Raw genomic sequence first — 14,964 nt, 5'->3', positions numbered from 1 at the left:
AGCTGTTTTCATAAATTCATATTCCTTTCTCTACCTTCACTGCCAAAAACAGTTTGATGGCTATTTGCTACCCACAGTTTTACCTTAAGCCACACCATAAGAAAAACATTTTTTCAAAACTGCAGATTTTACAGTTATACAGTTTGGAATTGTCATCCCACATTACAAATGTAAAACTCGGCAATATTGGGTAAATAATAATTTCCTATATAATTACACAAATTAGGACATAGCATAATTTCTACAGTTATACTGCACAAATATTACACGGAGCATTTTTTATGACAATTTATTGCAGGGAAGAATAAAGGACACAATTGCCTTTTCAAATGAAATCTTTCTTATGTTTGCTGCGCTGGTACCTATGGAGCGTACGTTAAACACCAGCCGAGACGGTGGGTCTCCAACGTCTGCACAGTCCCCTTTCAGGATCACACACATAGAGTCACTGCTCCAGTACAAAATTTGCCGATATAATCTCACGTTCATTTCCGGTCCCTGGGGCACCTTCCTCAGAGGCTGACTCCATCTGCAGTGATATGAATTATGCCTATATGCCAGTACGCCAATATTCCAACAATAAATAGCAATATGCCAGCATGAATGATTTCCAAATATTATATCAAATGGTTTGAGATGCTATACATGCTGCTTGCTTCCCTAAAAAAATGATGCAGTTATGTATTTACCGGGCAAAGTTAAAAAGACATGAAGAAAAAAAGCGAGTTACTTCAGTATGAAACACGGAGTCGCAAGTGCTGAAAGCTTATGGAGACATTCAGGGAATGTGCCTGCTAAGCTACTGAGGTCAGAGGGGAGAGGTCAAGGCCAGGTGTATGGATTCAGCCACGTAATCCATGTTGCAGCTGTTTATTGCAGTCACGTTGAGACGCCCCCCCCGGCAGCAGGTACACGTGTCTGCTCTTGGCAAGGAAAGCCACCTGTTCGGCTAATGAGGGGTTGGGACAAGAGACAAAGAGGTACAAAAGCAATCTCATTTAACGAGGATCTACCCAGATAAAGGAGGGACACATTCTGCCAGTGTCAGCTCCCTTCTATCGCACGTTTAAGCTGCAAAACAGCAATTAGTCGGTCGTTTCTGCAGCACGCTGAGAGCGATCACGAAGACGCATGACCGATGGTTCGAGACAGGCAGCAAACTCACCGCTCAGGCCTGTGCAACAGTACAGTCCACCCTGCTGTGTCAGGTGATCCCAGGACCCAGGAGCTCCCAGAAGCCTCAGCTTCTCTCGTAGCCGTTCCCTTATCAGCACGCACCGCTCGGCTGCGCTTCTTACACCCTCGCGCCTATGTGGCACATTGCGACCCAGCCATTTACACACAGCAGGCTCAGAGTACATTTGCATTTATTAATTTAGCTAAAGCTTTTCTCTAAAGCAACTTACACACACACACACTTTCTGAACTGCTCGTCCCAGACGGGGTTGCGGGGAACCAGAGCCTACCCGGCAACACAGGGCGTAAGGCCGGAGGGGGAGGGGACACACCCAGGACAGGACGCCAGTCCATCACAAGGCACCCCAAGCAGGACTTAAACCCCAGCCCCACCGGAGAACAGGACCAGGTCCAACCCACTGCGCCACCACATCCCCCTAGCAACTTACAGTGTTGATCTAAATACATTTACACAGTTGAGAAATTTTACTGGAGCACTTTAGGGTAAGTACTTTGCTCAAGGGTACTACAGCTGGAGGTGGGATGTGAACCCACATCCTTTGGGGCCAACAGCAGCAGCTCGAACCGCTACACTACCAGCTGCCCCGTGCTAATTCTACATTCCAACTTTTTCAGTGTCATGTTTTTCAAGAAGTCACTCACCACTCGGCCAGGTTTGCGGGGTTACTGAGCACCGTAGCGACCACGCGGGCGCCCAGTGTGGCTGGGCGGGACCACAGCGAACGCACCGCACTCTCGGCCTGCGACTGTAGCGCCAGAAGCAAGGTGTTCTGCTTCAGCACAAGCAGGAGATGTCCGACTCGCTCCCCTGGTGCGACACAGGAAAACCGCATCCGGTCGGCAAGAGGGTCTCAGCGCTAAGACGGTGCTGCCCTGCACGACTCATGGAAGGAGTGAAACCCGGCATGTGACGGCTAGAGGAACACGAGGGGTCCCCAGTGGGCTCACCGTACAGGCCGAAGCTGTGGGAGAAGGACTGCGCACAGAAGAGCTCCAACCCCAAGGAGACACAGTGCCGCAGGGGCCACGCATCCTGCTCTGGGTCCCCCAGGCACAGACCCTGCCCCAGCATCAAGAAGAAGGGGAAGAGCTTGCGCCTCTGAGCGTGGGACACGGAGAAAGACACGTCTGTGTACGTGACAAGCGGACCGTGCGAAGACTCAAGTGGGAAGATGAAAGAACGACTCGGTGTCTGCGACAGAGCCCCTGAGACACATCCCAGCAGCAAGTGCCCCGGGTATCAACTATTAGCTGTGAGAAGCAGAAGGAGTTATGAAAAAGCCACATAAATCCTATCAGTTGCTTCACCGACGTCCCATTAAAGCCACGTAAACCGCCAGTAGCAATTACATTTTAGCAGTGTGAAAATGATTCTTGCGTTCCGAACAGGCAAAAAACCGTGCAAATGTGCACGAATTACACCGGTGTACCTCCAGGACATGTGCGAGATGCTTCCAGTGCTTCTGGGAGAGGTCAGTGGCCACGGGGCAGTAGGCAGTGGCACAGAGCACCACCACAGCCTGCTCCGGGGCCGCCCGCAGGTCCTCCAGCACGTGCCCCTCCGACGCCGCCCACTGCCCTGCCTCCCAGCAGCGGTACTGGCGCACGTCGGGAAGCCCCGCTGCCTGGAACACGGCTGTCAGAGAGTCTGCACAGAGACGGGGGGACATGTCCGCTGGGGTCCAGGTCTAAGGGTCCGTACCATGTAAGGTGCGCGGGGTGTGCGGGGTGTGCGGGGTGTGCAGATGCTCTTTCCCCTGCTGACTGAGCCCTGTCTATATGCTCATGTACTTATTCATCTGCTTATTTACTTATATTTATGATTTATTATCTATCCCCTTATCTCTCTTTTGGCACTCTATGTATGTGTATATTTATATTATATATGTAGTTATATATATATGTATGCATGTATATACAGTATGAATGAATGTATGCATGTATGAATATATGTATGAATGAATGAATGTATGTATGTATGAATTTGTGCATGTATGAATATATGTAAGTATGTATACTTCTATAACCAAGCGGAATTTCCCTCTGCAATGAATAATGGTTTGCTTGTTTTTTTGCTTGTTGGTTCATTCATGTCTCAGAGGCAGACGATGCCAGATGCTGCTCTTAAACCGAAAAGGCCAAAGGATTAAAACGCAGGAGAAGAAAAGGCAGTACATCCTTGAATATGTGATTAACCTGTACCGCATCAGTGAACTTTTCCACTGCATAATATGACCCGTTTCTATGCTGCTTTCTATTAAAATCCAAGGTAAAATCTAAAAAAGAATTAATAACAAAACTGGGGAAAAAAAACGTGCGCATGAAACATTTGTGCTGAAATAAATTAAAGTGCTCTAGTGCATCACTTGAAACTTCTCACATTATTAATATCTGGAGTATGAAAGTTCAGCTTCAGTCACAGTCAGAGCTCCTGTTTTCAAACATTATTCATTCAATACGAAACTCTGAACTTCCGGAACACTTCCAATTTTTCCACCTGCACTCAGCTCTGCTGAAGCCTTTCCTGCTGCAGCGCCACCTACATGCCAACCTACCATAGAAGGGTGAGGGGATGTACACGGGTCCACGCCATCCTGTGCTCCTGTTGTACCAGCACCTCAACAACTGGGCCCCCAGTCGAACGGCTCCTGTGCAGCCCACCGTCTGGATGCCCAGAACCTGCACACGCCACACACAGTATAAGCACCAGGTGCATTATGGGAATCCATGTCTAACTGTTATGCTAACTGACGACCTGTACCCTTTGACTTAGAGGCGTTGCACATGTTATATGTGTGGGGTTGTGGTCATTGAAACACCTCTAAGAAACCCTTACGGTCGATGTGTGTGCCTGCTGAGAGCAATACAACCGCATCAGTGCATTTAAAATTTACCCTGTTTTCCACGACAGCGCGGCATTCTCTCCCCAGGGCCAGCTCCGTCGCTCTCCTGGTGAATTCCGGGAGGCCTAGGGCTGGTGCGAAATCTGCATGGAGGGTGGGGTCCGTGCTGATCTGCTGCTTTATCTTCCATATGAGAGGCGGCACTAAGGCGTGGCCGTCCTCACGCTGATGCTCTAGACAAAGGGCGACACACGACAGCGAGACGAAAGAGTAACTGCATATTATAACTGATGCGTTTACTCGCCTATCCGACGCCGCACACTGAGTGCACTCACACAGTGTACACTACACACGGGGCAGAGCAACGCAGCAAAGTGACTGCAGTGACCTTCACGAGAAGGACACGGTGCTCTTAGGGGGCACAGAACGAGGGTGGCATGATGTTACAGTGAGTAGCACAGCTGCTTCACAGTGCCTGGGTGGTACAAGAGGATGTGGGTTTGATCCCCACTCAGTCTGTGTGGAGTTTGCATATTTGCCCCATGTCTGCATGGGTTTCCTCCCACAGTCCAAAGACTTGCTGTTTAGGTCCCCCATAGTGTGTCACTGATGTATGGATGAGTGACCCATTGTTAGTAGTGTATCTAGCAGTGTAAGTCACCGTGGTGAATAAGGTGTGTGGGCTGGTAACACTACATAGAGTTCATTGTAAGTTGCTTTGGAGAAAAGTGTCTGCTGAATAAATGAAAAATTTCTGTTGCTAAATGTAGGTGATTAAAGTACACAGAGTTCCATTTAAGTGCTGCTTGTTGTTTTTAATTGTTTTTTGCAGAAGAAAGTATTTTGGGCTGAACGATGCCCAGCTATTATGTATGGAACTGTACAGCGTATGATATGCATTGCTGTATGTTTCTGTACAATTTCTTACTTATTTTTCTGAGTTATTGCAATACATTTTCGACAAAAATTCCACCACACAGGTCTCGATTAGACAGAGGCGAAGCGGAATCTCGTTGCGCGCACACGCCCTTCGTTGTGCTTTGCCTAGTTTCTGCTTCTCCCCATGAAGAGCCTTGCTTTTCTGAGCATGACCACCTCTTCGTATCAAACCTGGATCACAGCTGAGACCATTCCCACCACGATAACCCTTACCTTGTCCATGTGTCCATCTCACAAAGATCCACCCTGAGTCTTCCTTTTCCAGAACCCTCAGAAAAAGTGACAGCAGCCCCGTGTGTGTCGGCTCCATCTGTCGTTTGCAACTCTGCCCTTGCGTTCCCAACCCGATCCACGAGAAATCATGCCAGACACACACTTTTCTGCATACACCTATAATTCAGTACAGTATACTATAGTACATTATTAGTGTAAACGGCTGTTGAGGTACTGAGGGCTGTAAAAATACAGTGCTGTTTGAAAGTCTGTGAAGCCCTTGTGTCCCTTACTTTTACCACAAAATGGTTATTTAATGAGAAGCAGGATTTCTCATCTGACACAATAGGTGTGTGAAGACCAGTTCCATATGTTGCTTTAGAGGAAATCGTGTGTGTAGCAGAAAAACTGGAAGAGTGAAGGTACAAAAATAAGTGAACCCCAAATTGGGAACTGCTGCATGGTTAAACCAAGTAGGTAAGTCGAATCCAGTGTGTAAATCATAATCATCTATTCCGTTTATAAGTGTAAGATTTAGATTTTATGCATGTATTTATTCTAATATTTTCCAAGAGAATGAAGAAGCAGCACCGCATGCCATGAGCAACAGCACTGAACGGAATAACAAATATTGGAGGGACACTTCAGGCCCCCTGGATCACCGCCCTGTACACAGTCATGAACAAGAGAAGAAATCTGAAAAGGCATTTTGGGCTTTTGAACGCGCGGTGAGACTGAGCCCACTGCGGCGCGGTTGGTGTCCCAATGGCGCCATATGATGTGCTCGATCGCTGCGCCGGACTCACCGCTTCCCGCCAGAAACACTCTGTCGGGCTGCGGATCTTTCCTGAAGGCGGCCAGTAGTCTGCTTCGTGCGCTCAGCGGCACCGTGGGGGTGTCGCAGAACACGGACGGGGTCGCCATGGGCTCGCAAAGCAGCGCAGCGCAGCGCAGCGGAGGGGAGCGCGCCTGGAAGCGCCTTCGCGCGTTTGTTTGTGCCGCCCGTTGCTAAGATACAGCATCCAGCCGTCGCTTAGCAACGTTCCTGATAGTGATACGCCACGGTTTAATAAAGACCGACCTATTTCTGTTTCGCTCCGGTGTTTGGAATAAATGGGCAAATTCTGCAACTGTTCTCTGTTGCAGTTACCGTGTTTTTGGGTGACATCGCTCTAACTAACGAATTTAAAACGCAACCCAGTGTGTGAGAAGTCACAAATAATACCAAAAGCTCAAATACCAACAACATCATGATGGACATGTCATAAAAATAACCGTAAGAAGAGCAGCACTTATATAATCAGAGTATATGGTATGGATTCAGGTATGGGGGCGAATCCGCTCTCGGCTCCGGACCTCCGTCCGTGACCTGCGCGGAAAACTCCTGACTGATTTACAGCCTTGATGAAATCTATTCTTATCGTTTTTTTTGTTGTTCGCTCTTGCGGTGCAAATAAAGCTGGAAATAATGCCGAACCGAACCTTTCGGCCCTGTGAGATGGACGAGCTCGCGAGCCAGAGGAGCACGGCGGCGGCCGTCGGTGAGCCTGCAAATGATGCACGAAACGTCCACCAGGTGGCGCTGCTCCGCAAGTCCCGCGTGCGCTCGCTGTAGCGGCGCGTCTCACATGATGAGCGCAATTCGACATCCCAGTGACAGCAACGGGAGAAGTTTGTGCTCGTGACTCGGGGCCTCCAGGTGGAGATCTGCACGTTCACAAGCAATGCTCGGGTGGCGTGCAAATTCCAGTGAGCAGCTTTAACTGTAACTATGTGCATCTTGAAATTGGAAGCTTTTTTTGACCCGCTCTTTATAGAATTAGGCATAATTTAATATCTGAGCACCAAAAATATCTGCAAATTACTTGCTGATTCGTTTTCTTGGAGATCTGAAAGGAAAAAGTAATCTGGCAGCGCAGTGTGGTTTATTTCCACTGGGGACCCCAGGGAATGGTTGTGTTCTTCTTGTCTTCTTGTTTTTTCAGTCTCTACCAATCATTTCAAGGTTTCTCACAACGAAAGTGATTATTCTGAATTTAGCGTTAAGGACCTCTCGGCACGGCACGCTTCGTAGATGTGGACAGGATCATTTTCTAGAAGTGTCAGCAAGACCAAGACTGTAGTCATTGACTTCAGCAGACAAGGAGGAGTCCATGAGAAAACTACAAATTCAGGATTTTTAGCCTTTTGTGATTGACTGTCAATGAGTGATTAAAATAAAGTATAAATAATCCTGGCCTCCATTCTTTTGCAGGCTGCAGTGAAAAGGACTGCAGACTATATATGTGATTGCTGAGCACAGAGGTGCAGAGTGGTTTTCTGGTGAAACAACAAAACCTGAACCAGCATCTGGAACATTCACATAGCACAGATGAGACTCTGACATTAACGGGATTGAGGATCAGGAGCAGTTTCATCCCCTTGGTCATATCACTATTAAATTATTGATGGAGTCTTCTGTAACTTGAAATACTTGCAGTTCAGAACACTATTGAATACAACTTAAACTGTAAAAAATATTAACTGTTTCAAATTGTTACAGTACTTGGAAACTTCTTTACACATACTCATTTAAAGGGGTATTTGTAACATTTCTGCTGTAAAGAATTTCCATGCAACAACTTAATTTCTTACACATTGGCTTTTTTATTTTTTCAGTTTTCATCTATAGCTGGTAGCACAGTAGTTAGAGCTGCTGCCTTTGGACTCAAAGGTTGCAGGTTTGAATCCCACCTCCAGCTGTAGTACCCCTGAACAAGGTACTTACCTTTAATTGTTCTAGGAAAAAAAAAATTACCCAACTCTATAAAAGGGTAAATAACTAGGTAACTTAACAATTTAAGTTGCTTTGGAGATAGGCATCAGCTAAATGAGTGAATGTAAATGTAAATTTCCAAACACTTGTATGTACATTTTCAGTAGTGCTCCTAGTGAAACACTTCGCTGGGGGCTCAAGCTGCTCTTAAGTAAGTAAAGTAAATCTGGCCTCCGGTAGACGCTAATATCTTTGTCAAAAATACATTAAATCAATTATTTAAAAGAACAAAACAAAAGCATCACAGGGAACATAAGTACTAATTTATCAAAGCCAGGAATAGTAGCAGCCATTTGGCTCAGACCGCCCAACTACTGCCTTGGTGACAAACTCAATGGACTTTTCAGTCTAGCAGTAAACCCTCTGATTCAACTTACCATCTGGACTGGGCCCATGAAATTCCCTTTCTAAGCTCTTACATGTCTAAAGTAAGCTGTAGACGTGCTGGACTTATCCCTTACGGACACTGATTTGATTAGACCTGCTCTAGACTGACAAAGTGCTCTTGCTCTAATTCGGTCAAATCAGTGGTTCTCAGTCCTCGTCCTGCCAGTTTCCTGTGTGTGGAGTGATGTAGAGAGAAGGTTGAACCTCTCCATGGAGAGCCCCATCTATCCTGCACATGTGAACATTACCCCTCTATACTGTTTTCCCAACTAATCACCAGTCCCCATGTTTGCTGGCAGGTGTGCAGGTGCTGGAAGGAAAGCTTTTGAACCCAGACATAGAGTATAAATTTAGAGGTGTCTTTATTGTACATTGCGTTCAAGTCAAATCTGAAACTGAGATGTAAGTGTATCATCTGATAAAAATATACTGGCTATGATAAAAGGATGTTCAGATTTCACTAGATAATATTAGATGAGTATGGGATGTTCCATTTCAATTTTACTCATGTTCATCACTGAATTAGTAACAACTGAGAAATGAGAACTTCAACTGCAAGACTCACTGTACCAATCTAAAATGGGGATGGCTTCAGAAATGTTCCCCCATACTGGATGTGGGTTCAGTCCTCACTCAGCCTGTGTGCAGTTTGTATGTTCTCCCTGTGTCTCGAGTGGGTGCTCTGGTTTCCTCTCACAGCCCGAAGACAAGTATTTCAGGTGAACTGGTGACTCCAAACGGATGCGTGTGTGTGTGTCTGTGTTGGCCTGCTGTATAGATGAGTGAATGACTGCAGTGAGTTATTCTCATCTAGCAAGGCTGGGGGTGGTACACCCTAGATGTGATGCCAGTGCATCGCAGGGTATGAATAAATGTAAAAAATGCAAATGATTAACCATGGCAGGCAGGTCGGATAGAGGGTAGCGGCAGCTCACAGCTTTGTCATTCACCTACACCCCATCCACTTTCTCTCTGACCTCAGCACCAAGGCACATCTCAACAGCTGGAGGCAACAGGCAACTGGTGAAAATGTCATTATTCTTATAAATATGCCAAATAAGACATTGCAGAATCAGGAAAAAATCCAGTTCAGGGGAAGTTAAGTTCCTGGACTGTAATCACCACTCTTTGTTTCACTGAGTTTGACTCTAGCAATGCACAGAACTCCCACTCTTAGTTTAGAACTTTGATTGTATGGCTATGTTTGTTGAGAGTGGGGGGGTGTTGCAGCCCAGAATTATCATCTGGGCAAAGAAGTGGTGCTTGAGAAGGTCGTCCTCCACATCAGACAGTGCGGCGTTTCTGTGCCGTTCAGCTCGCAGCCCACTGACACTGAGACCCTCAGCAGCTCACACTATGCCTTTGGTTTTCCCTCCTAATGCCTCATAGAAACTACAGTATAATATGCTGCTGGAATGCAAGACTTCCATTTGTGGGGCTCTGAAGCTGAGGAGTAATGAAAAAGGAATTTTAACTTGATACCACCAAGAGTTTGGGAGGCTGAGAAATACTGGTGTGGAAGCACCATGCAAAGGCCATATTAAGCAAGTACAGTCCCCATCGCATGACTCATTTTTCAATATTGAAATCAACTGCAGTGGGATGGCCCGGGTCCTGCTCTCCAGTGGGTCTGGGGTTCGAGTCCCGCTTGGGGTGCCTTGCGACGGACTGGTGTCCCGTCCTGGGTGTGTCCCCTCCCCCTCAATCAACTGATTTTAAAGAACTCTACACTAAAAGTCCAGAAGAAGCCAGGATTCGTTGTTCGGCAAGCTGGTGGTGCGTCCCAGCATCTGTGTGATGTGTTTGTCCATGGGTTTGAATGGGTTTGCATGCTCCCTCCGAGTTTATGTGGCTTTCCCAGGTGCACTGGAGTCCAAAGGCACACGTTTCTAGTGAACTGAGGAGTCCACGTAGTGTGTGTGTGTGAATAACTGTGTGTGCACTTACCGACTGCCGTCCCGTTTCAGGTGTACCCTGTCTCATGCCTTAAGCTTCCAGGATAGGCTCTTGACCACGATGACCCTGCATTGGACAGCTGGGTATTGATAACGGACAGGTGGATGTGCATTAAATAAATTTCAGCATGCTCAACACGATCTGCAGCCATAGATCATGCACTGAAGAAGCACACCGTAGAGAACAGTGAGAACGTTTATTTAATTCTTCTTTACTTAAAGAACTCAAACAACTATGACATGACACGGTGACACATCTCAGCCTACTTTGCACAAATGAAGCCCAACACAGCAGGCTTGGAGGTTTCACTGAAAGCGTCCATTAGTCGGGAGTCTTCCTCGCCACCCAGCTGTCACCACTTGTGTTACACCCCTTCTTCTCAGAGTTCAACTAGTGAGGAAAGATGGGTTTAGGGTTGCTCTTTGCTGGGTACAGCTCAAAAACTACTATCACATACATACATACATACATACATACATACATACATACATACATACACACTGCACTCCGTCTGTGCTACAGATTACTGCTTTAACACACACACATTTTCAGAACTACTTGTCCCACACAGGGTTGCGGGGAACCAGAGCCAACCCCGTAACACAGGGCGTAAGGCCGGAGGGGGAGGGGACATACCCAGGACGGGACGCCAGTCCGTCACAAGGCACTCCAAACAGGACTCGAACCTCAGACTCACCGGAGAACAGGACTGTGGTCCAACCCACTGCGCCACCGCGCCACCGCACCCCCTACTATGTGGCAAAATGAGTGATATTCACTTATTTTGAGTGCGGCACAGTGGTGCAGCAGGTAACGTTGGTGTCTCACAGGCCCAGGATGTGTGTTTGGTTTTGGGTTTGAACCAGCTTTGTGTGTGAAGTCTGCATGTCCTGTATGTTAACATGGGTATCTCCCACAGTCCAAAAACAGGTGTGTCAGGTGAACTGGGCAATGTAAAGCACCCATTAGGTGTCTGTGAGAAAGAGAGATATTTGCCCTGCCATGGACTACAGTCCTGTCTATTGTGTACCTGCCTTGCGCCCTGTACTTCCAGGATAGTCTCCAGACCACCAGGACCTTGCACTGGAATTTCTGATGTGAACATATTTTAAAGATGTGAGTAAGCAGGAAACTTGTGCTCATTATAAAGCATTTCGTTGGTAAATATTCCTTTTGGAGGGCAGTGCATGTGGTTTGTGGAGACAAGAAAAGCCAGCGATGGATTTCCCACATCAGCTCACTATCGCATCGACTGTCGGAGGACGAAAGGGAACAAGAAACAAACCGTACATTAAAATACAGACTGTGGGCAATTGTTTTTAACTTGCCCGCATAGAAATATACAAAGAATATAAATAGACTGGTCCCAGTGTCACCATTTCTCTAGGCCCATTCCTCAGGACGGAACCCCGGGCCAATTTGCTCATTTCACGCGTTTTTAACAGCGTGGTTGTCCGACTTAAAATTATTTTGTGTCATAAGTGTTTCTGCCTCACTCCTCAAGTAGTCAGTGCTGGAGAATGTGTAAAGGAGAGGAGGGAGGTAAAAAAACACAAAAGACAAATTCCTCAATTATAAAGACACATCTTTGCCGCAGCAGTCTGTTAATTGCAAATTTTATTCCTTTCAGGTGAGATTTCGGTGAATATCAAGCAATTATTATGATTAAAATAGCTGTTTTAACACGGATAAAAGGGTAAGTATTTTATTTTAATCAAGTGCCAACTTCCTGTTTTGTGCCGCGCAAAGAGCCGTAAGCGAGTCAGTGCCGAAAACGGCCACTCGGTGGCGGTGCACTGCTTTGGGACCGTTCGGTGACGTTAGCGCGAGGAGGCCCCTAGGAGGCCGTCAGAGCGCCTTCCTTACTGATTCGCATGTCCCGCGCTCGCCATCAGACCGTTAATTCGCCCTTTCCTTAGCAAATCTGCGCAACTGTTACACAACCCTGGCGCTGGTCCAACATGACCTTTGACTGCTCACTTTTCCTCTGCTTCTCAGCGCTCTCAAATCTTGGGTCATTATGAAATGACCATTTTTGTCGTCAAGAAGACAGAATAGCCGCCCTGCTTCGTGTTGTTTACCTTCGATAATTATTTGTTTGCGGTGCCCTGAACCGAAGTACCGCGCATTTTCCACAGGCTACGAGTGTTAGCGTTACCCACAAGGCCCAGGTTACAACCCACAGGAAAGCAGGCTGGGCCCAATTACGGCCGGAGCTCTAAAAGACAAAAGGAGCTTTGATCGCTTGTGCTTCTTACGCCGTAACAAGGCTCTTGGACATGGGCAGAGGTGTCCTGTCGGGAGTGCCAACTGCTAGCTAGGCGTGGGCCCTCTCTCTGCAACGCGCGCGTTAGCTACAGCGCCGCGCTACAGACGCGCGCGTGCAGATGCACCCGTATACATAAATCGGATCTTTCTCTTGTTTTTCTCCCCTTATTTTTTCACCTGCGGCGTTTCTCGATTGCGCTGCTCCCCGCCGACCGCGCGTGTTTATTTGAAGATGTCGGGATTCGTCGGCAGAGGGCCGGGATTTCCGAGTTTTCCTCCGAGGCTGCTAGCTCAAGCGAGCCTTGTTATTAGACAGACGTCTGAGATCTGAAGTATAAAGGATCTTCAGTCTCCTTCTGTGCGATGATAACGAATCCTCTTGCTTTAATCCTCGCGTCATCCCCTGCAGACGAGCGCGCTGCGTGAGCGACGTTGACGGAGCTGCTAATTCGAACGCTGTTAGTAAAATGGTATTTTTCAGCTCCCCCGGTGAATTCGCGCCTAATTTTAATGGTTCCGCGTTCCTCGAAAGACGCTAACGACTCAAAGCTGTCATAAAAGACACGAATGTGTGTTGCCCGAAGCAAGTTTCTATTCAGTCAAACCATCACAGCATCCCAGTCACGCCGTAATTTTACTTGTATACATACTTATGTGTTTTACTTATATACATATAGGCGCATACCGTAGATACTGCAGTGTATAGTGCTTAAAATCAGTTTTGCTCCTGGCAGATTTTATTTATTTTGAAAATTACAAGGACGATCAATGTATCTGCCTACAGCTGGTAATAATCCAGTGCAAATGTTGCGTGTCTGTGGAGCGACGGTGTTAATGGCAATATCTCATCATTGCACTCAAGGCCAGCGGACCTGCACCAGTCACGCTCTCATCCGCCCTCGTTCTGCCGTTAATGCTCTGCAGGGAGTGCCCGGACCTCCGCGAGCACGTTTTCACGAAATGACTCGTCTTGGGGGCGTTCCGTCTGTATCTTGCCATACTGGCGATGGTGAGTTCATGTCCAGATGTTGGGTATGGTGACAAGTAGTGCTGTTTTCTGCAGGTTTCCTTTCAGCGTGCCCCGTGTTTCCTCTGCTGCGTTGGATGGAGGGAGCCCGTCAGCCAGCTCCATGTCTTTTTCCTGCCCTTACATGAGCCATCACCAGTTGCTAGCTGCTCACAAAGCCCTTTGACGACTTTCTCAAGAAAAGGTGAACCCGTTTGGCACCTGAGGTTCTCAACACAAGGCAAAGAGTGCCAGGAAATGTGGAAATGTGGTGGAGAACAGAAATAATCCTTATGCCTGGCTACACAGCGTGGCCAAGCAGCGAAGCCAAGCCAGCAGGCCTTCTCTCTGAAATATGTGTTAAATTAAAAATTTTCTGGGCTTAACTTAAACTGGATGCGCCGCTCTTGGTGGCTCGTTCCTCACGTCTGTGATGTGGCCACAAATAATCGTAATAAGGTAATACCCTCTCTCCTTCCGCAGCATGTGTAACTTAACGCTGTTGCGGTCTTTTAAATCTGGATTCTACAGTAATACGTGTTTATTTATTTATTTTTTTTAAAAGCACCAGCCAATTAACTGCTGACAGTTTTATCTGCTGTTAAATGCCCCTTTTACCATTTATTAATCCTTGGAGAGGCGTAGAACCGCGCTTGTGCCACTTTTACCACGTTCAAGACAACGTATTCCGTGTTGCGGGATGTGGGATTTACCGAAACATTAAACAAATGTTCTTTGGACAGAGGCCATATGGACCATCCAGCCCTCTGGTATTTAATGGCCCGTTTACACTGGCTCCGACTGCCTCTGTGAGACACGTGGACCCAACAGGGCAGCCGTGTACCGTCCGCAATACCCGACCAGCCCGACTGCCTTCAATCTCACTGCCTTTTGTACAAATCCTAGAGCTGTGGGAGGTCAGTGTCCATCTTAGATGGTTATGTATGATTAACATGACTTTTCCACCCCCAGCACACACACTTTAAAAAGTAACAGGAATTACCTGATAGGAATCGAGTTGAGCTGAACTCCCCTGGAGTTGGACCCCAGCTAATAGTTTCCATCTACAGGAGCGCTGTTGATAAGAGTGTTTGTGCAGCACGGACGTTTCTAACCTAAGAGACCAGCGCTGACAGCTGAGCCTGTCCAGAACGTTTCCCACAGCGAACATGCCAGTTCCACTGTCAATGCCGTTTCACACACTCCCATGGATATATTCATAAAGAACAGCGTTGCGTTTTCATAAGTTACCATCCATCCTGATTGTGGCACCGATCTTTGCGTTACCTACCGCAGATCTTTTTCCCACACCTTTTGCCCATATGACAGTTGGACTTAGT

The 14,964-nt window shown here is 47.2% G+C and overlaps 1 protein-coding gene across 1 annotated transcript; it reads right to left on the bottom strand.

The window, feature by feature from the left end:
- Positions 1-740: 740 nt before the first annotated feature.
- LOC108929471 (aspartate aminotransferase, cytoplasmic) lies at positions 741-6,166 on the bottom strand. The gene is given in 9 exon segments (XM_074559713.1): positions 741-889; positions 891-949; positions 1,166-1,308; positions 1,840-2,005; positions 2,146-2,296; positions 2,628-2,845; positions 3,753-3,876; positions 4,092-4,273; positions 5,999-6,166. Coding segments are annotated over 9 exon segments (1,242 nt in total). The 5' UTR covers positions 6,117-6,166; the 3' UTR covers positions 741-808.
- Between the last annotated feature and the right edge of the window lie 8,798 nt (positions 6,167-14,964).

Source organism: Scleropages formosus, chromosome 12, assembly GCF_900964775.1.
Source record: "Scleropages formosus chromosome 12, fSclFor1.1, whole genome shotgun sequence".
In the NCBI taxonomy this organism is placed as follows: domain Eukaryota; kingdom Metazoa; phylum Chordata; class Actinopteri; order Osteoglossiformes; family Osteoglossidae; genus Scleropages; species Scleropages formosus.
This window is presented reverse-complemented; position numbering and strand designations above follow the sequence as displayed.